At 27.1% G+C, this 23775-nt stretch overlaps 2 protein-coding genes across 2 annotated transcripts; both read right to left on the minus strand.

Annotated features, from left to right (window-relative positions):
- Window positions 1–18875: 18875 nt before the first annotated feature.
- Window positions 18876–19091, minus strand: K444DRAFT_612204 (uncharacterized protein). The gene has a single exon (XM_024880084.1). The coding sequence runs from the start codon at window positions 19078–19080 to the stop codon at window positions 18922–18924; it is 159 nt and encodes a 52-aa protein (XP_024737826.1). The 5' UTR covers window positions 19081–19091; the 3' UTR covers window positions 18876–18921.
- Window positions 19092–21357: 2266 nt separating this feature from the next.
- Window positions 21358–23033, minus strand: K444DRAFT_628950 (flavin-containing amine oxidase-like protein; the record flags this gene model as incomplete). Its single annotated transcript, XM_024882981.1, has 2 exons — window positions 21358–22583; window positions 22700–23033. The coding sequence occupies 2 exons, from the start codon at window positions 23031–23033 to the stop codon at window positions 21358–21360; spliced, it is 1560 nt and encodes a 519-aa protein (XP_024737827.1).
- Window positions 23034–23775: the final 742 nt, after the last annotated feature.

The following is a 23775-nucleotide window of genomic DNA, read 5'->3' on the forward strand; positions in this document are numbered from 1 at the left end:
TTAAGTTCTAGAATAATAGGTACCTATAAGCTAGTAATCTAATTACTACCCTTAAGTCCTATCCTATAACTATATAGGCCCTATATATATATTAGTAATAAGATTACTAGAGAGAATATAATAGAGAAAAAGTATAATAAGTTAATTTCTCAGAATATTATATAACTAGAAACTATATTAACTTCTATTAAGGCTTCTAGTAAAGCTCCTACTAATTTAGGTTATTTTATTAGCGGCCCTTCCCGAACTAAATATCCTATTAGTATTCCTAAAGAATTTATAAATAAGTTTATAGAAATAGAACTCTTTATTTTTATTATAAAGCTTCTAAAAACCAAAAACTATATTACTATTAGAGAGTTATATAAATGGGCTAAGGAACTCGATACCTTATTCTCAGATATTAATATTATTATAAAGAGCTATTTTATATAAGAATACTTATAGTTATAATAAAGCTATTTTCGAAAATACTAAGCTCTATAATACTAAGTTCAAGAATAATATTAAATACTATATAGCTATAGTAAATCGGCTTATAGTAGCTCTAACTACTTCTGTTTTATTTATTCCGGCTACTTTAAACCCTTCTTAAAAGAATTCCGAATTATCTCTTACTTATTTCTATCTAGAATTCCCTATATCTTATATTTTCTTTAAAAATACTAGAGTTATTAAGCTTCTAAATCTAACTCTCTTTACTAGAGATTATATTATCTTTAATAACTAGCTAGTTTAGATTAAGGACAAATTATAAGGAAATACTAATTTATATTTCTTAGAGAATTTTAAGATTATTTATATTTCTAGTAGACTTACTAGTAATACTCTTGCCCTAACTAACTTTTATATAAATAAAGATAGTTCGAATTAGTACTATTAGTTCTTAGAGTTCTATTCTTATCTAAAAAAACTATATTCTAATTCTAATAAAATATAGAATACTTACTATAACTTTAGTAAACTTTAAATATATTCTAGTTAAATATTTCAGGAATTCTATACTTTCTTCTTATAACTATTTATAAAAGTCAATATTAGTCTTTAAGATATTAAATATAAACTAAATAAGAAGCTTTTACTAAAGCTTTAGGAATTAGTATATATATATTATAATAATTCTTTTATTAATACTACTTGCTTTACTTAGTATTATATTACTAATAATTAGTAAATTAAGGCTATATATAAAAAGACTAAAAAGTATAAAAAGGCAAGAGCTATCCTAGCCAAGTTTATTTCTAGTTTTATATTCCTATATATTTCTAAGAAATATATTCCTAAAAAGAAGCCTAAAGAGCTCATATTAACTATTCTTATTAAATATATATCTTCTTATAAATATAAATAATATTTTATAAAAACTAAGGATTTCTTAATTATTAAATACTTTAATTATAATAAGTTCGGCTATTATATTAGATATTATCCGGTTCTATATAATAAAGAAATTAAGGTAACTTTTTCTAGAATTAAGCTAGGCTTAGTTTCTATTTTACTGGAATATACTATTCTAGTAAAGTATTTAGAGAATTCGAGCTCTAATTCTGATATAAAACCGGGAAACAAGTATTTCTAAAGAAAGTCTCTATTTTAGGAACTTATAATATAGATTTAGTAAAGATTAACTTAACTTATCTAATAGAAGGAAATACTCTTATAATACCCTATATTATTAGTATAAATAAATTAGAAATTAAGTCTTTTTCTCTTATTAATACTAGAGCTAATAATTATACTTTTATTAATATAAAGTTTATTTAGCTTATAAAGTAATTCTTAGAAATAAAACCATAATTCCTTTTCTTATTCTATATTATATATAGTTTTAATAAAAAGCTAGCTAAGTTTACTAAGAAATATATAAAAAGTCTTATTTCTAATTAATAGATAAAGTATTAATATATTTATAATTATTCTAAATTTTAGAGATTATAATATTATTTTTAGTAAAAAATAAGTAGTATATATTAATATTCTAGTTAATTATAGAAAATATAGGCTTATATAGCCAAAAAAAAATAAGCCTAAATCTATATAATTCGGTTATATTATTAGTACTTTATAATAATAGCTAGAGAAATAACCTAATAAGAAGTATTAAAAGAATACTAATTAATAAGATTCTATTATAAGCTATTTCTAGAAACCTTTTATTCTAAAGCGGTTTTTCTTCTTTTAAACTAATTAAAGAGAATTATATAAGACTATAGAAAAGAAGTTTCTATAGCCTAATTAAGATATAATACCTAAGTAAAAGCCGAAAAAGCAAAAAGAAGTTCTTAATAAAAAGTAAATATTAGACCTAGCTATTTTTATTTCTATAATATTTAATTATATAGCTAAGAAGAAAAAAATTTATTAGTTAAATCTCTATTTATAAGATTAATAAAGAGCTTAAAGCTCGGAAAAAAGAAGCTATTTCTAGTCTAGAGAATTAATAACCGGAAGAAATAGAGCTTTAGTAATTATAAAGGATATTATTTCTAGAATTTAAGAAATATATTTCTATTTTCTCTAAAAAGAAATCTAATATTCTTCTTTTCTATAAATTATATAATTATAAGATTTAGATTAAAGGCCTAAAGAAAACCGAAAGTATTAGATATTAATTCCTCTAGTAATAGTCTATTTAAGAGCTTCTAGAAATCAAGTATTTCTTGGAAAATAATCTAGCTAAAGGCTTTATTAAAGCTAGTTAGGCTCTTTTTACTTTACTAGTTCTTTTTATAAAGAAAGCAAACGGAAGTTTATACTTTTATATTAATTTCTATTATTTAAATAATATTATTTAAAAGAATTAATATTTTCTTTTATTTATTAATAAAACTTCAAATTAATTATCTAAGGCTAAGATCTATATTAAATTAGATATTTACTAAGCTTTTTATTATATAGCTATAAATCCGGACTTTTAGAAGCTAATAATATTTCATATCTATTATAAAGTATATAAATATAATATTTTCTAGAAAGGCCTTATAAATAGCCTAGTTATATATTAATACTATATAAATAATATATTCTTTAAATATCTAGATTACTTTTATATAATATATCTTAATAATATTCTTATTTATTTAAAGAACCTAGTAAAATATAAATAATATATATAAAAAGTATTAGATTATTTATATCTTACTAGTCTTTAAATAAATATTAAGAAATCGGAATTTAAAGTTATATATATAAAGTATTTAGGCTTTATTATTTCTATATCTAGTATTAAAATAAATTCCAATAAAGTTAAAATAATATATAACTAGTAATTTCTAAAGATAATTAAGGATATATAGTTTTTTTTAGTTTTTATAACTTTTATAAATACTTTATTAGAGAATATAAACGAATTACTAGATTTCTTATCTTATTTATAAAAAAGGGAATTTCTTTTAAGTAATTCGAGTAATATTAAAAGGCTTTTATTTATCTAAAAAAAAGCTATAATTTCTATTCTAGTTCTATAATACTATAATCCAGATCTGCTTATAATAATAGAAATAAATATATCTAAAGAAGTAATTACTAGCTTATTCTTTTAATAAGATCCAGAAATAGGCCTTTAGTATCCTATAGTTTATTTTTTTAAAACTATACTTCCGGTAAAGCTTAATTATAATATATATAATAAGGAAATACTTGCTATAATACGAGTATTAAAGAAATAGAAAACTAAGCTAGAAGGCTTTTAGAATACTTTCTTTAAGATCTATTCTAATTACTATACCTTAGAATACTTTATAACTACTAAAAAGCTCTCTTTTTAATAAGCTAGATAGGCTAAGCTCTTATTCTACTATTACTTTAAGCTTATATATTATTCTAGAAAATTAAATAAATAAGTAAATGCTTTATTATAAAAATAGAATAAAGTAAATACTTAGGGCCAGATTAAGAAAAAGCTATAAACCCAAGTACTTCTTTCTAAAAATAAGATTAATTTAGAGATTATTTATAACTTATAGCTTATAATAATATTTTATAAAGTCGGCTTACTTAATCCGGAATTTGGCTCTAAAAACCAAATATATATTAAAGACTTTTCAGAAGAAAATATTTCTATTAAAAATATAATTCTCCTAGAAAAAAGTACTTTCTTAGAAGCTTTACTAATAAACTCTACTATAATAGCTTTTATAGAAGTATTATTAGAAGCTTCTGCCAAAAATAATAGTTTATAATTTATAAACAAGATCCTATAAGATAATTATATATTACCGAATCTAAAAAAGCTATATATAATAGCCTAAGTTAAAAGTAATATCTAGATATTATAAAACGGCCTCTTTTTATATTATAGAAAACTCTATATTATAAAGAATAAAATAACTCCCGGATTATCTTTATAGATTACCCTAATCTATAAAATATATAATAAATTTCTTTCTAAATATCCTAGATATATAAAGCTTTATTAGCTATTAAAAAAGTAATATTACTAGCTATTTATAAATAAGGATATTAATTAATACTATAATAATTATTATATTTATAAGAAATTATATATATTTAGAAATAAAAAGTCTAGTTTATTTTATTTTTTTCTAGTTTCTAATTACCTCTAATAATATATTACTATAGACTTTAAGAGCTATCTAGAAAGCAAATTAGGCTATAATATAGTTATTATATTCGTAAATTATTTATCTAAGTATTATAGAAGAGAAACTATAATAAGACAAAAACCTATATAAAATATACTAGAGTATAAAACGTGATTTAATAGTAAAATAATAAATCAAAAGTATAAATAGTAAAGTATAAATAGTATATAGTATATAAAAGCTCAATTAATTAAATATTTATAAGGGATTATTCTCTAGAACTATAGAAAAACCAGCTTTTTTATATAATTTCTATAAGTTATATATAAAAGACCGCGGCCTTTACTATATAACCTAAACTTTAAAATTGCCAAAATAATATAATTTTTAATAAGTATAGCCTGCCGTACTATAGTATCTAATTTCGATTTTAGTATAAGATATAATTATAGTCAAATAGCTAATATCTTTATTTTTATTCTATATAATATACTAAGTAAGTATTTTAGAAATAATTATATTAGATTAGAAACTCTAATTTATATCCGATTTTTAGAGCGAATTCTATATAAGAATTAGTATAAAGCTTAAGTTTTTTATAGCTAATTATCCCTAAATAAATAGACAAATAGAGATTATTAATTAGTATTTTAATTAGAGATTATACTTATATATTAACTATTACTAGAAAAACTAAAACAAATAAATCACTATAATTAATTATTAATAAGCTTTCCTTTAGTATAAAACTATTAGCTAGTTCCTATTTATAACTAAAAAGGGCTATAAGCCTTATATTTCTCTGAACTAGAACTCTTTTATTAAAGCTAATTTACCTAAAGAGAAGCTAAATAAGAATAAAGCTAAAGTATTAGTAAATTAATTATATAAATTATAGTAATTTGCCTAAGGCTATATAGAATAAGTATAGAAATAATATATAATATAAGCTAATAAGTATTATTATCTAATTAATTTCAAAGTTAGAAATAAAGTATAAGTTACTATAAAGTACTAGAAATCCGATTATTTAAATCGGAAGCTAGAGAACTAAATAAAGGGCCTATTTAAGATTCTAGAATAATATAACTATTTATTTTTCCTAAAACTATTAGAAATTATAAAGATATATCCAGTTTTCTATATAAAGAAGCTATAAAAAGACTTCTAGAATTCTTTATTAGATTAAGTAAATCCGGAACTATTTCTATTAATACTAGAAAATAACAAATAAAAGTATAATATTAAACGGGTTATTATAGTTAAGCTAGTAAGAAATAGGCTAAAGTATAGAATTTAGTAAGTTAGTTAGGATAAAGATCTAGTATAATATCTAGCTTTAGTACTAAGTAATAGCTCCCTGATTTTATAAAGTTTCTATAATAATAATATTAATATACTAGAACTTTTATAAAACCTATAATACTAGCTAGACTATATAAAAAATAATACTTATCTAGAACTATATAGAAATAATAATAAATTCTTCTAAATTATATAATAAAAATACTAGCCTTTTATATATAATATCTATATTCGAGATACTAGTTTTATTTTAAGAAAAAGTATAATACGAAATTAGATAAATTAATGGCTTTTATAAAGCTCGGAAACAAGTTTATTATAAAGAAAAGAGTAATATTATAATTTTTAGATACCCGATATCTAAGATATCTTACTAGATATTAAATATCTTCTAGGTATATATAATACGGCTGCTTTACTAGAGAAGTATACTTGAAATATACTAGAAATATTTAGAAAGCTAAGCTCTTTTAGAACTAATATATTATAGGATATATATATTTCCTTATAGCCTTTTATATTCTAGTTTTCTTTTCCTTAGCTTTAAATTATCTTTATAAAAGACTTTCTATCTTACTTTCTAAGCCCTAAATACTATACCCGTAATATATAGTATACTAGAAGCTAGAAATTACTAGTTTAAGACTTATTATTCCTATTATATTAATAAACTTTCTATAAAATAATTAACTTATAATTCTTGCCTTTTCTATAGTAAATAACTCTTCGGAATTATTAGGTTTTAGACTAATAATACCTTATTTATTAGAACTAATAATTTTATAAAGGCAAAGTAACTAAAGTTCTAAAAGACTAAGTTCTTAGCTAAGAAATATAAATTCCTTACTTTTAATTATAATCTCAAGTTTAATAAAAGTATTATTTATATAAATACTACTAGAATTACTCTTATATAGGAATACTAGTATAAAAACCTCTAAATTATTTCTATAAAAAATACTATTATTATAAGTAATAGAAGTATTATTTATTAAAATCTTTTTATTAAAAACTAATATATTACCTAATATATTAGAGAAATATATATTATATTAGTCTATTAACCAGAAGCTTTATATAATCTATTAATTATTACTTAAGTTATTAAATTCTCGGAAACTAATATAAAAGTATTTAATAAATATATTTAATAGTAAATTAAGAATATTACTAAAGAACTAAGATTTATAAAGCTAGTAAAAAAGTTCTTATATTTAATTGTTTTTATAAATGCTTTATTTATAAATAATAGAAAGCTTTTTTCCTAAATCAGATATATTCTAGTTCTAGTAAATAAAACTAAATATACTAATATTATTTACTAGTTCTCTATTAAATATAAGAGAGTTACTAGAAGTATTCTAGCTTTGGAATTCTATAATATGGCTTATAGTTTTAATATAGGTACTTTAGTTAAATCTATAATTAATAAAATACTAGAAATAGAACTATTATTAGTTATTTATATAAATTCGAAGTTATTATATAAATACCTTATTAAATTAGGTATTACTCGAGAGAAATATCTAATAATTAATATAATATATTTTTATTAGATATATAAATAATAAGAGATTATAGAAATTAAGTAAATTAAGGAAAAATTAAATTCTACTAATTCTATAACGAAATTAAAGCTATTAAATACTTTTAAGTATTTTATTAATATAAATACTATATAGTTAAATATAAAGAAATAAGTTAAATATAAATAAAACGAGAAATAAATATATAAAATAAGAGAATATATATAGAGATTTCTTTAGTATCTAGTATCTGAGTATCTAGTACTAGACCGAATTAGGAAATTAAGTATCTAGGTATCTAGATATCTAATATTTAAATATCTAGTACTAGATCGGATTAAGAAATATAAATATATAAGTTAAGAGGATATTATAAAAGAAGAAGTTATATATAAAAGGCTATAGCCTTTAGTATATAACTAAAACCTTAAAAGTAATATAGATATATAAAATATTTAGGAAATCTAATATTAGACCAAATTAGGGAATTTATATATAATTAGAAAAAAGTACTATTTTTTATATTTTTAGAGAAGTTCTAATATTAGTATAGCTATAGTTATCTATAATTATATAATATAGTTATATAATATAAAAATAACTAGAAATAACGGAATATAAATAATAAGTAATAATTATATAATCTTATATTATATAAATAACTTAACTAGTAATTAGTTTCTATTAGATTTAGTAGATTTAGGAATTATATATTAATATTATAATATTATAATTCTTATTTTTAAATAATAATAACTTTACTAACTTATATAAATAGTATTCTATAATTATATAATATTATTATATATTTCTAGTAAACTAATAAAAAACTTATAATTTTCTTTAAAATTATTATTATTATTTATATTAAAATAATAATTATTTATTATAATAATTATATTTAAAATACTAGCCAGATTTTTAATAGTTTTAATAAATTAATATAAATATAAAGAAACTAGATTTCGATATAAGAATATTAATTATTAATTTACTAGTAAATTTAAAAGCTATTTGTTTTATTATAGCCAGATATATATTTATTTAAAGAAATACTAAAATCGTATTTTATTATTTATATATAAATAAACTATCTAATTAATTAATTATATTATAATTATAATATTAAATAATATTATATTTAATTTCACTAATAAAAGAACTCTTTAATCTAATAAAAATCTATTATAGAAATAGGAAAATACCTTTAAGCCTATATAATTACTTTAATTTAGCTAGAAAATTATTTTACTAGATAATATTTCTTTTAATAATTCGATTATTTTATTTATTATATATTATATACCAGAAATTATTAATTTAATAATTGAGAAAATAAATAACTATTTATAAAAGCCTTAGAATAATTCGTATTTATATATAAAAATAAAGAAGTAATATTTAATATTTTATAAAGAAATTTATATTTATTTAGTAATTTGTATTTATATAATATTATATATAAATAATAAGATTATAAACTATTAAAATACAAGAAACTTTATTTCCTTATATCTAATTATAAGCTATATAAGTAAAAACAGGTTCCTAAAGCTTTATATATAATTTTATAGAAATTAGAAATAAAGCTTATATAAGAAAATAATTCCTATTTTTCTATTTATTTTACTTGAAACTAGCTAATAAATTACTAAATAAATTAAAGCCTTAAATATATATATTTAAGAAATTAATTTAAGTATTTAGAAGTCTAAATAGAACTTAATAATAAATAAAATAATTATATAATTTAAAAGTTAATTAAAAGAAATAACTACTATTTTAAATAAATCTATATTTATTAAATATAAGATTTAAGAAATAGCCTAAAAGGGTTTTTTACTTATATAGAACTAGTATATTTCAGAATAAAAAAATAGACTTATAGAAATATATATTTCTAGAAAGCTTAATAAAATAATTAGAACTAGAAATATATTACGAATATAAGATCTAGAGCCTAGAAAACATAATTAGACTATCTCTATTTTAATAATTTAAAGCTAAAGAAAGAAGAGGATCTCGAAGAAGCCTCGGATCTAAATAATTACAAGCTATATATGGGCCTATATACTAGCTTAAGCTCGGGATTACATATAATAATTAGGTAATTATAGATGCCTTACTCAGATACTAGATATCTTTCTTAGATACCAGATACCTTTCTAGCTCTAGTCTAATTCCTACTAGTACTATATATTATAATAACTATAATATTACTTCCCTCTTTTAAAATAAGCTTGTCTCCGAGCTTCGAAAGTTCCTATTAAATTTCCAAGTTATAGGTTATATATTAAAGGCCAGAGCCTTTTATATATAACTTTAAAGAATTTCCGTTCGTATTATATAGTTCCGGTAATATATTATTCTTGGTATAATCTAACTAATAAGAGAGATTCTGGGGCGGTTCTAGTTATTCGGGGTTTTTATTATAGAAGCTCTAAAGAGCTAGGATACTATTACTTAATAAGGAAGCAAGATACTACTCCGGATCTGGGTCCTATTCTTTTTACTAAACTCGGTATTTTAGCTTCCTATAAAGTAGTTTTACTATTTATATTTCTTAAACTTCGTATTCTATTTTCCCGTCTTATAATTCTAATAATAGAGGCTCCGGATTTACTTATCCGGGAAAGAAATTATCTAGATCTTTATATAGCTTCTCTATATAAAATACCAGATATATTCTTATTAATTCCGGAAGCTTAAGCCTAAAGAAATATCCTACTTATTCCAGGATTTCATATAGTTCTTCTATTTAGTAAGCTAGCTTATAGCTCGGATAATTATTCTTCTAGTATTTAGTAATAATTCATACCTTATTTTCTATTTTAAAATCTACTAGTTAGTAGTATTTATTAGCTTAAGTAATATAATATTCTTATACTTATATTATATTCTCTTATATCTTTTATTATAATTTATAAAGCCATATTACTAGGGCTTTTACTTCTTATTTATTTAGTTCTTTCTTTAGGATATCTAATTATACTTGGGTTTCCTAGTTAAATAATATCTGCGGTTTATAATTCTTCTCTATAAAGAACGAGAATTAGCCTATAGTTTTATAGACTAGAGCTATTTACTAGTAGTTAATTATTATTATCTATTTGTTTCAATTATCCTAGTAGTAATTTATATAGGAATATAGCTATTAGTTAAAGTACTAGTTAATAATCTCTATCTGGCTATTAGTTTAGGAATAATTAGTAATTAATAATTTAAGCTTTATATTAATATATTTATAGAACTCGCTCTAGAAATCTAATATAAACTAGAGGCCTTAATTAGATACTATAGTCTCCGGAATACTAACTTAGTAAACTATATAAGTAAGAAATAGAAATACTAACTCTTTAGCTATTACTATATCTCTAATAAGAATTATAATAAGGCACTTGCCCAGGTAATTAATAAAGATTACTATTATATTATACTTATTTCTATTCTCTAGGCATTTTTTGAAATTTACTAATATATATTACTAGGAGTAATTAGGGACTAGTAATAGATACAAGAGCCCTGGTTTCTTATTTCTAGGAATATAGGATTATTAGTAGGTATAATAGTTATTCCTATACTAATTAATATCTATATCTTGGCCTAGCTAGTAATAGCGGGCCTAAAGAAGCTATTAAAGCTTGGCTCGTTCTAGGTATCCTATTAGGGGCTATATATATGCCTCTTAAATAAGGGTAATATATAAGAGTATCTCAGATATTATTATATTATTAGATATAAATAATTTGCTATATTATAAGAAAAGGCTATCTTATAATATTTAAGTATCTTTCTTCTTATTTCTTGCCTTATTCTATAGCTTTTCTAGCTCTAGTAATTCTCGGTTCTCGCTTAATAGCTTATTTACTAGCTAGATATTATTATACTAGGTTTCTTTCTAAGCCGGGCTTACTAAGGCCTTAATTAGGGCTAACTAGAAATCCTATATAATATTATTATTAATCTTTTATTATAAGAAGAGAATTTAGATCCGGTAGGCTATTATTACCTTATCCTAAATAGTTATATTCTTATATTTCTTATTTAGGGTATTTGCTTATTTATTTAACTTATTTGCCTAATATATAAGCTTGAAATAATAGCAGGAAAAATACTTTACCTAATAAGCTTATCTTACTAAAAGCTTTTTTATAGTTATAAAATACTCGAGAGCTTAGTAATCTAAATAAATTATAAAGAATACCTTCTATAGGCCTTCTAGTTCCGCTTATTATTCGGTTAAGAAAAAAATAATAGCAAGTATTTCTTTATTATAAATATTATAATTTAGCTCTACTAATTATATAGTCTTAAAAAAGAATACTACCGGGTATTAGAGTTCTATCTAGGGGTCTTACTATAAGAGAATACTAGCTATAACTCTATTTAATATATCTGTTTTAACTATAATAGGGAAGTTCGGATTATAGTAATATAGAATTAGTACTAAGAATATAGCTTGCTTTAGCTTAGTAAAATCTTTTTAATACTAATCTATTTACTTAAACGGAACTCCCTTATATATTAGAGCTATTAGGGGCTTTACTATATAGCTATATTCCGTAATAAAGTACTAATAAAAGTTATAAAAACCTAGAAAGCCTTATATTTCTTTAATTATTTTTAGTAATTACTAGTTCTTAATAACTATTATCTTATTTAGGTTTACTTTAATATCTCTAGTAAAGATAATAAAGCCTAGATATTTTATATAAGTAATCTTAAACTCTAATTTCTTAATATTTGCTTAGAGGCTAGTATCTTATAATTACTAAAAAACCTTTTATATATAGTTTTTATATTTTAGGGAATTATTTAAATAAATTAGGATATTATTTAAATAAGCTATATAAAAGATATTAAGGTAATTAAAAAGAATATTATTTATATATCTCTAATATATAATAGGGCTATTAGTTAGGCCTTTCTAAAAAACTTTATACTTATAGGCCCTATATCTTATATGAAATATTATAAGTTCTTCTAATTCTAGATCTATTTAAATCTAATAAAATACTTACTAAATATCTAGCTTTATATAGACCTTAGCTTAAGCTAGCTATATAAGGGTCTCATAAATAAGGAAAAAAAATTCTTTTATATTAAGTTATTTAGCTTATAATAATTAATATAGAATTAGAGAGCTCTATTAGCCTTTTTTATAAAAAGGATTAGGGATATGAAAAGGGACTAGCTTAGCTTAATAAAGCCCTATTAGAGGTTCTCTTTAAGGAAATACTTGATTTCCTATAGCTTATAAATTAATTATTAATAAAGCAGGAAATATTCTAGGCTTTCTGGGCTTTTGGGATTATTAATCTAAATCTTATAATTATATAATTAATATAAAAGTAAGATATTTAATACTTTTTTTAAGAAAATATCTATAAAATCCTTGAACTTCTCTAATAAAACTCTTACTAGCTATTATAGCTCTATTTCTCCTAGCTATTATTTGCCCGGAATAAACTTATTCTTTTATTATAATTCTAGCTTTTTATTAATCTCGAAAAATAATATTATAAAGAAAAGGTTCTTTTTTTTTTATAAGTTTATCTAGAAAGCGGCTAGTAAGATACTTATAATATTAATTATAGGCCTTAACTAGCTCTTATAGCTTTTCTTTAGATAATATAGTTTTAATATTTCTATTTCTAGCTTAGGAGAAACCTTTATATTTCCTAAGGCTACCTGTATTTCTCTATAGTATTAAGCTTAATTCTTTTACTATATATAGCTTTCTGAGCCCGAATTAGGAAAAAAATAAGAGAGTTTCCTCTTTATAAACTAAGGTCTCTAGGACTTATTTATAGCTATAGCTTTATTTCTTTTATTTATATTTTCTTAGTACTAGTTACTTTTCCCAGATTTCAAGTTCTTATATATAATAATTAGAACCTTATCCTAATTCTTCTTTCTAGGCTAATTATCTAGCCAGATTAATCTTCTATTCTTGTAATTAATTAGGATACTAGTACTTATAAACTACTATTATCCCAAAATTATATTATATTTTCCTAGTCTTATAACTAGTATAGATACTAGGACCTTTTATCTATTAATTAAGAGTATAAGCTTAATATAGTAAGTAATAGATATAGCCTACTTATTATTAAATTCTTTTATATTATAAGGTAATACTAATTAAATAGGCTTAATATTTAGAAATTATTTAATTATTTTTATAAACTTGAAATTAATAAAAATATATCTATTTACTCTAGTATTAATAAAAAAAGAAGTTTTAATACCTAATTTATTATTACTAATTATATAAGAAAATATAAATACTTTATTTTCTAGTAACTAGCTTAAATTAACTTCTATTATATTTATATAATATAACCCTAAAAAGGAAACTTCCTTTAGGGGTCCTTATTTCCCTATTTTATATCCTTAGATAGCTTACTTATAATAAGTACTACTAGCTTAACTACTAAGACTTGCTTTATATATTTAGTCTTAGACTCTAGATAACTTCTAGATATATAACTAAATCTATTATAATTATAGTACTTAAGATCTAAAGATCCGGGCTTTAGAGTAATAGGCTTATTTATTACTAGGGTCTTAAGAGCGGGCTTTATATAAGGAGTACTTCCTAAACTTGGCTTATTTATATCTTTATTAGCTTTCTTAAATACTTGATTTTTCTTTTTATAATAAGCTCGGATTTACTAGTTATTTATAATATAGTATTATATAAACTTTATAATATAAATAGCCGGGTTATTATAATATATAGCTATAGCCTCTTAAAGCTTTCAGGTAAGCTTATTATTTAGATTATTTTTAAGGTCCTATAAATTAATATTTCTATTTATTATATATTTTAGAAATAGGATATAGAATTCCTGAAAGATCTGGCTTTTCTTTATAAATAGCTTCTTAAAGGCTTACTAAGTATTATACTTCTTATTTAGGTTACTATATAGCTTTTCTAGATAAATATATAGTTTTCTAATAATCTTATATATATATTAACTATTCTGGTTTAGGTAAGGAAAGATTAGTATAAGAATATAGCTACCTATATAGCCGGAAATATAGATAATCTTGAGGTCCTTTATCTAGTAAGTATTAGAGTTACTATAAAGCTTATTCTTAATCTAAACTAACTAATTATTAAAGGTAATACTGTCCTTAGTTATGCCTTTAAAAATAGGAAAGTCAGGGAATTTAACTAAATATTTACTTTCTAGAGCAGGGGAACTAGTTATTCCTATAGGCTATATAATAAGCTTCTTAATAATAGCTTTATTCTTTTATAAGGCTTGCTTAGTTTCTCTTAGCTAATTATAATAATTCTCGCTATAGATAAGAATATTATATATCTTTAGAATTAGCTTAATAATCTCTTTATATAAAGCCTCTAGGCTTTAAAGTAATTCTTAGAAGTCTGCCTTTAATAGAACAGGTTTCTCTTCTTTCTTGGCTTTCTAAAAAAAAATCTCTTTTATTATAAGTATTAATAGGATATTTAGATTCTTTAGGAAACTTAATAAGAGGCTCTAGTTTATCTTCTAGTAGTATACTAGTAGTATCTTATACTATAGCTCTTTCTAACTTGCCTAGTTATTCTGGGACTTGCTTTTTTATAGGTTTTTATTTAGTAATAAGGTTACTGGCCTATCTGCTTATCTGGCCGGTTTAGGGCTTTCTTACCTAGTTATTATAGGGCTTTCTTTTATTCTAATATTAGTTAATTAATATAGAAATAGCTATGGCATATTATATCTGTACTTATTGAAAACTAATTAGATAGGTATTATTTAAATCCTCTATAGGATTAAGAAGTAAGTAAGCTTTAAATTATATTATAAGTATAAGATCTAGAGCCTGGAAGGCATAGTTAGATTATTTCTATTTCAATAATTTAAAGCTAAAGAGAAAAGAGAATCTTAAAGAAGCCTCGGATCTAAATAATTACGAGCTATATACGGGCCTATATACTAGCTTAAGCTCGGGATTACATATAATAATCAGGTAATTATAGATGCCTTACTCAGATACCAGATATCTCTTTTAGATACTAGATATCTCTCTAGCTCTAGTCTAACCCCTACTAGTACTATATATTATAATAACCGTAATAAAATAAAAGAAATAAGATATAAATAATAGTTTTATATTTAATTAAATATTTAATTAAGCTTTTTAAGAAATCCGGCTATTATATTTATTTTAATAATTTCTTTATTTCTATTTGTTTTATCTAATATACTTATTTTTAGAAAGTTATAATTACTAGAATATATAAAATAACTAATAGAGTTATTTAAAAGCTTTTTAATTTCTAGAAATCAGATAAAAAGAATATAATTCTTTAGAAAGAAATCTATTCTAGATATATATTTAATAGAAAAATTAAGCTTTTATTTTAATAATATTTTCTTTTATATTAGATAATAAGTATACTTTATAGCTAAGAAAAAGGCCTAAAAAGACTTTTTCTAAAATAAAGACTATATAAATATCTTTTAATAATTAGATTATAAAAATATTTTTAATTCCTGTAATTATAAATAAATATAATTATTATATAAGAGTAATTAATAAATTTAATTATTTAATTACCCAGAATACTAGTTTATAATATATAAAATAAAAAAAGTATTAAGTATTAGAATATTAGCTATTTTATATGGTTTTAATTAATTATTATTTATTAGTTTATTATTTAGATATATTAGAGCCTTAATAAATAAGCTTTAGAAACTAGTAGAACTTTAGGAAGTAATTAATTATTACTTTTCTAGTAAAAGAAAGAAATAATAAAATTTACTAGAAGAAAAGAATATTATAAATTAGCTAAAAAGCTAATAAAGTATTTATATAATTATATAAATAAATAAAGCTTAATAAAAATAAGAGATATATATATTATAAGAAATTGAAATATATAGATTAATCTAAAAAACGAGTTATACTAGCTTAAATTATAGCTAATTAAGGCAGAAAAAGCTTAAAATATAATTTTATATAAGAATATAAATAATATAATATTTATTTATATAAATATAGAAGTTGTTTTAAGGTTTTTTATTAGAATTTATATTTTTTATCTCCTAAAACAGCTTTCTAATTAGCTATAATTAAGCGAGAATTAATATATATAGTCTAATAAATATCTGGCTATAATAAAACAAATAATATATAATAAAATAATAGTTTTTTTAATAAAAAAAGTTACTAGATAATTTATAGAAAATTATTATAAATTTGAAATAAAGTTAATTATTAGACTAAATAAAAGTAAATTACTAAATTAAAGCTATTATAAAAACTAGAGATTTTATTAATATCGGGCTAGCTTTATTTATTTACTTTATATAAGATATATTTAAATTTAATAATATAAATAAATAAAAATTATTATTTTATTAAAATATATAAAGCTTATTTTTAGTCTTTAATTATTTATTTGAATTATTATATACTTATAAAAATTAATTCTATAATTATATATATTTTATATAAAAAAGCTATAATAGAATTATTAATTAGATAAAGAACTTTAGATTAAAATAAATATAATAAAACTAAATAATAAAGTTTTTAATAACCGGGCTATTAATTTATAACTTAGCCTTAATTAAAAGCAATTAAATATTAAATTTATATATTAAATTAGTAAATTTCTTAAAGTTAAAAAGCTTTAATTTCTGGCTATTTTTTACTTATAAAGTAATAATTTTTATTTATAAGCTATTGAATTTATATTAAACTTAAGTTTAAAAAACATTTATTTTTAAAGAAATATTAATAAAGTTAATAAAAAGACGGAAAAATTATAAAAATAAAAGTATTTATTAATAAATTAAATTAAATAAATATTTAGAAGCTATATTTTATTAAGTTAGATTAAGGTTTTATTAAGAGTTATATTTATATTAATTAAATAAAATAAAATAATAAAGTATAAATAATATTATATAAATAAATAAAGAATTATAAGCTTTATAATACTAATACTTGCTATTAAGGATATAAGAAGCTTTAGATAATATAATAGCAGAAATAAATTAATAAATAAAGATTTAAAGATTTAAGATTTTAAGATTTTAAGAATCTAAAGCTAAGAGAAAAAGAAGTAAAATACAGTAATAAATAAATAAATATGGCTAAAACTATTAAAATACCGAGCTTAATTTGAATCTTATTATAAGACCGGGTCTCTGGGCTTAAAAAGCAAGGTAGAGTAGCTCTATTCCGAGGATTCTAAACTAAGGAAAGAAGCTCTTAAGTACGGGAGCTTTAGTATTCTAAATACTAGAATAGCCGCATGTATTATTACGGTTATATAACGCTAAATTTACTAGTAAAGCGGCTGAGTATTACAAATCTTAGCTTAAAACCTTAACTAAAACCAAGTTCGTATTAATTATATAATACTAGCCGTTATAGAAAGTATATTAATATTATAATATTATATTTTCTATTTCTAAATATTAATTACATTATTAAATAAATACAAATATTATTTTATAACTATATAATAATATTATATATTATTAATAAACTAATATTTATTAACTTTATATAATTAAATTTATATAGATTTTTTCTTTTAATAATATTTATTTATAAAATATATTTATTAAGCTTAATTTTTAATTATATATATATTTAAAGAGTTATATTTTTAAAGAAATTAAATTAAACTAAACTAAATAAAAAGCTTTATTTATTATATATTTTAAGATTATTATTTTATTATTATTATATATTTAATATTTTTTTTGAATTTAGCTTAAAACTTTTATTAATTAATTAATAATTTTGTTTACTTTAATATATTTATAATAATTTAAATATTAGTAATTTTATATATAAAAATATTAATTTTTAAATTTTTAAATAAAATTATAAAAAGAAAATAGCTTAATAAAAAAGTATATTATTTAAAGTAATAATATATTATTTAAAGTAATAATATAATTTTTAAAATAAATATTGATATTATTACATAAATTTCTGTGGGACGCTTAGAGAGTCTGAGATGAATCTGCAATGGGGATGGAGATGAATATCTGTCTCTCGAACTTGGGCACAGAGACGGAATATGTGGTTATCCATTAAGTAGGATGATGTCTTAGCCGTTAGATAATCGGATGCACGGGGTAAAATTGAGGCCAATGATTCAAGCCCATTGCGAATGCTACCCGGAATCTATCCAAGAGAGATATCCGTTCTCGGTGTGCCACCCAATTCCCGCCCGAGATTCTGACTTTGCATCCAACTTCCGGACGCGGGACAGAGAAAATGGCTGAAATGTTCGCAAGACTGCTTGATTATCCTCCGTGATAATGCAGATAAGGACCAAAGGAGTATGGTTTCACCACGTCAGTAATCCATCGGTTGGTGGAGGGGGATATGAAGCCAAGAGGCTTGCTTGGCAGTCTTTAGTGCTTCTCTCACACTACAAAAATGCCGGCATCCGAGTACAAAACACGGCAGACAAGAATCCCATCGAGGATTCTTTCAATGCAGAACACTTCCTCAATTATTCATGTTCAATTTAAAAACAAACGAAAACCCAAAGTTCAAGCCAACACCGCCTCCTGGACTCCTCCAGAGGGCGGAGGTCCACCGCCACCACACTCACCGACGTCGTCGTCGTCCTCATCACAACCCCCCAGCACCCCGTGCTCATCCCACTCATCTTCATCTTCACTCTCCTCTCCTCTCCCATCCTCATCCATTTCCTCTCCCCCTCCCTCTCCCCCCACATTGCCAGCAGCAAATGCCGCATTCGCAGCAGCCAACTCTCGTCTCATATGCAATTTATATTTTTGGGATTTTTGGGCCTCGGCCCGTTGCTTCCGAAGCCGCTTCTTCTCCTGCCGACTCATCTTCTTCCTCGGAGCGGCCTTGGCGGCAGCACGCCGGGCTTCAACTGCTGCAATTTGGGCCCGCAGCGTGGGGGGGAAGATGGAGGGGTCGTCGAGGGTGGTGGGGGTGGGGGTAGGAGGGGTGGGAGGGGCGGGAGGGGCGGCTGAGAGGGTTGTGCATCCATGTTAGCCATCTATCCAAGTGCCAGGTCTACCAACCCCCCTCCCCCCCAAAGGAACATAGCAGAAAAATGAAAAGAAACGGAATGACTAGAGAATGCAAATTCTTTTGGGGGGGAGGATTCTGGGTGGTTCTTGAGAAGATGTTTTTGTGAAGGATCCAAGCTTTCATAGAGCGAGAGTTATCCAGCTTTTTCTTCGGCAACAGGAAAGCTGAATGTTCAAGGAGAGTTGCTTTAACTTGCTTACCTCGGCTTCTGACCGGAAGGGTCATCTGCAGGCACTTGCCATTGCCTTCTTTCTTGTCCTTCTCTTCTTCCCTTCGCCGTTCGGCCTTTTTGGCCTTCTTCTCGTCCGAAATCGGGTTGTAATCAGCGCGTTTCTATTTATCGCCGTTAGTTACCGCTGCTCAACAGACTATTTGAGACCTAATTTGAGGCAGCTGGAAGGCTCGAGTCAATGCAAAGCTGATAGGGGACACAGCTTCCTGTTCAAGTATAGACATGCATGGTGTACTCAACTGCCTTTACTAAAAAGAGATACACACTTACGCCTGTCATGGTTGATGTTGTACAGCGGTGGTTGATCAAGAGAAAGTTGCTTCCATCCGAAGAGTGAAAGTTACACACAGATCGGAGCCTGAAATTTCTTTTCACAAGTGAATCTCGTGTCAATTCTTTGAATCCTCTTCGCAATCTCCCTCAAAGTTGATCAATAAATATCACGTGCATAAAAGTATAATTATTCCGGGAAGCATACTGCGAAAGCGCACATGCCAAATCTCAGATATTTTATTATATACTATTCTAATCCAGACGTAAAAGAATATCATCGTCTTTCCTAATGAGAAGGGCAAAATGAAATCTTCTAAACGATTTTATCGGAAGTAAACATACTCAGCGAGCTAAGCGAACGACAAGCGAGAGGAGTTGCGATGCCAAAAAATTTGTGTACTACGAGGCTACAAAATGCCAAAAAAGAAAAAGGTTTTTGGTATGTACAAGTACATGGCAGTGTATTTCAACCGCGAATAAGGGGTGCAATGCTCAAGGACCACTTCGCACCGTCACTGCTCGAGGCTAGACGGGGGGGGATTCTTTGCTTGAGAAACATTGATCAGTAAAACGTCAAGTGTGGAAACCCTCAAACGTTTAGGGAATGGGGGTGATGATACGTATCCTGCGCACAGCCGTCTGACCACTAAGCTAGACGGTGCGCTGATTCTATTTGGAAAACAAATCTCTTATTTTGTTATAAGTGAGTCGGGTTTGGAGTGGGTCGCGATCACGGGATTTAGCGAGAACCCCCTTTTCTCATTCACTTCCGCGATCGCAATCGCGATCACTCCATCCATTTGTGCGATCGAAATCTGAAATCCTCAATTATTGGGTATGTATTTGAAAAGAAGGCGACACTGATTTTCATTGTCCTCAGTCAGTCAAGGTTGGGACATTTTATCTTGACTTTGAGAAGATATTGATTTAAATTTAGAACTTCCAAGGTATTCGACGGGCTGGAGATGTACGAGAACTCGAGGGAACATTGGGAGAGGGGAGAGGGAGTAGTTGAGATACCCCACTGGATTTGGCACATTTACAGCCGCCTCTTTTGTCCACGGCGAAGCTGAAAGGAGCTGTTTGATTGAGCGAGACGGAGGGCGGGGATCTTTGAGCCTCGGGAACACGTCATGGAAATTGGAAGTTCAAGGTAATATTTACAGGCACATGCATGCAGTGGTCAAAATCGTTGAATGTGGTAGCATTAAGGCAGGGCTCTAACCCACAAAGGAAAGCAAAAGCAAAAGCAATCTGTATTCATAAAATCGAGCGTAAAAGTCCGCACGCAATATCAAACAAAACTCCAGCATAATCTGACGGCCAATTTAGTTAATCCCAAGTCATGTCACTCACCGTGAGCTTCTTGATCAAGAAGTGGTGGTTTACACCCACCAAAGCAACTGCTCTCCAATTAAGGAGAAACAGATCTAGCGGTTGTATCCTGACCGTCCCACTCCTTTCCAAAAATACCCAACAGATTCCTGGCGGCGATCTCTCCCGTCTCAAAGGCACCATGGACACAGCCGTTGCCGACCTCGATGCAATGTTCGCCGGCGAATTGTAACCTCTTGTTTCGGTGTTCGTCGAGTGCATTGACCAGGATCTCGGAGTTGTCGCCGACTTTCTCGACGCTGTAGGAACCGAAGCCGGCGAGGGGGTCGAGAGTCCAGTGCGTGGTTTCGATGTTCAAGAGATCAGGGAGGTCTTTGTACGGCTCCGTGCGGAGGATTTTGAACAATGGCTCGAAGAAGGCGTACAGATCGGTGTGGTCCATGGACTCGATGCGTTGGGTCAGCGGCTCCGCGACCTGAATGCAGAGTTCCTTGCTTCCGGACATGATCCAGAGATTCGAGGTGACTGTTGCGTAGGACAGGATAGACGACTCGTCGATGGGTGCCCCGGCCGGGATTGGGGACGGATAGTACATGAACTGATCGTTGTCCTTTGGCCAGAAAACTTCCGAGAATTCAACGAATACTTTTCCTAGAGCACCGTAGGAGAATGAGTTTAGTCCACGCTGGATTGAGGCCGGAATCGGCGGGGAGAACGAGATCGTATTTCGACGGAGGCATCCGAGGGGAACCGTCACGATGACGGCGTCTGCGGCGTAGGTTCCATTCTGGGTCTGGACAACAGTGGATAAATCAGAATCTCCCCAAGTGATGTTCTTGACTACTTCACCCAGATGAATCATGTTCGGGTCCTTGAGAAGCGGCTTTGCGGTCCAATTGACGATCTTGTCGTATCCACCTTTCATGTAGAGATTTCGCTCCGTCATGAAATAGCTCAGATGCTTGGCAGATGCATTGTCAATGGAAGTTCCGATCCACAGCTCGACTTCTCGGGTTGCTTGTGGGGCCCATTTTCGCTCGGAGGCAGTGATCAGAGGATGTTTGGCCACAAAATCGTCGACGGAATCTTTGACGGAGCGATCGGGTGCATTGGGGTTCTCGTCGTAGTACCACTCAATCCAGTCAGCAAACTCATCAGCGACTTTCTTTGCCTTGAACTGAGATCCGGCTCTTCCGTCTCGGGTATAGTACAGCGGCGTTCCGTCGTCATAGTAATACTCGATACCAAGCTTTGGGATCAATTGAACAAGCTTGTTCTGCGAAGTTTCGTGCATCCACGCAGCGCCTAAACCTTCAGTGTGAGCATGATCTTGCCAGGGAGAAGGATAAACAACCCACAGATTGTGTGGCGTCAAGCACCACCCACAATTGAAGATATTGTCTAGTCTAGGTAAAATTTACCAATGTCTCTGGCACCCTTTCCATCTCGTCTGCTCGTGCAAATGCGACCTCCAATGCGGTCCGGACGTCCTTCGAGGATGGTGACGGCGATTCCATGGCGTTGCAAGACGGATGCGGCTCGCAATCCAGATATGCCAGCACCCACGACGATGACGTGCTGTCTCTTAGAAGACTCGAGGGCGAGTTTTTCAAGTGTGGCATCCACCGCAGAGGGCATTACAGCGACCTTGGGTGCTGGCGCTTGGACTCCTGCAATTACTTCGTTTTGAATTTGACGATGGTTTATTTCGTTTAGATTTAAAGCGCCAGGAGCTGATATGAATAGCGTCGACATACTGACTCAACATCTGCGTTGTATGGGCGAGGTCTTGCCTTGAGAAGGGGTATGAAGGGGGTGGGTTGTTGAAGGGTTGCGAGGCTGCGAGCTCAATTCGAGAGTGTCGCTGGTGGACGGTTCAAGAGGTTGCGAGTTGATTGAAGGAGATGTTGTCAAACGGTGTATCTATCCAAGACTCGATTGTGTTGGTGAAGAAGGAAGGAGGGCGAGAGTGGGAGGCGAAGGTTAGGTTCACGATCAAATAGGTTGGGGTGTCTCGGCAGCGGCGTCCTCGCGTAGCGCGGGCCCCACGCCCATCCACCCCAAACACTGGCACTTCCATTCACGTTCCTGACACGCACCCATCCCTTCCATCTCGCCAATCTCACGCCGTGTTCTCGAAGGCATTTCTGCAGGGTCTATCAGCAGCGAATCCCGGCCCCTGTACTTCGTAGTGTACAATGACGACCGCATCGCCAGCCTCCACGGCATCTTATCTGGCACTACTCGCATTCGGGCAAGTACAGCCGTGGCGTGGGATTGGGGAGGGACAGACAACCAGGAGCCTCGACGACGGCATCGAGCCGATTTGGAGGAAGGCCGTCTTCGCTGCATCTTCGAGACCGCACCGTGCAGCTTCACGAGCTGATGCTACTGCTGCTGCTGCTGCTTGCCGAATGGGGGCAGTGTCGGGCGCTCATGTGATGCTGTCGGGGACGAGGAGGTGCGTCCAGATGCACAGCAGCGAGAGGGAGAGGCT

The sequence above is a fragment of the Hyaloscypha bicolor genome, assembly GCF_002865645.1.
Source record: "Hyaloscypha bicolor E unplaced genomic scaffold K444scaffold_57, whole genome shotgun sequence".
Taxonomy (NCBI): Eukaryota; Fungi; Ascomycota; class Leotiomycetes; order Helotiales; family Hyaloscyphaceae; genus Hyaloscypha; species Hyaloscypha bicolor.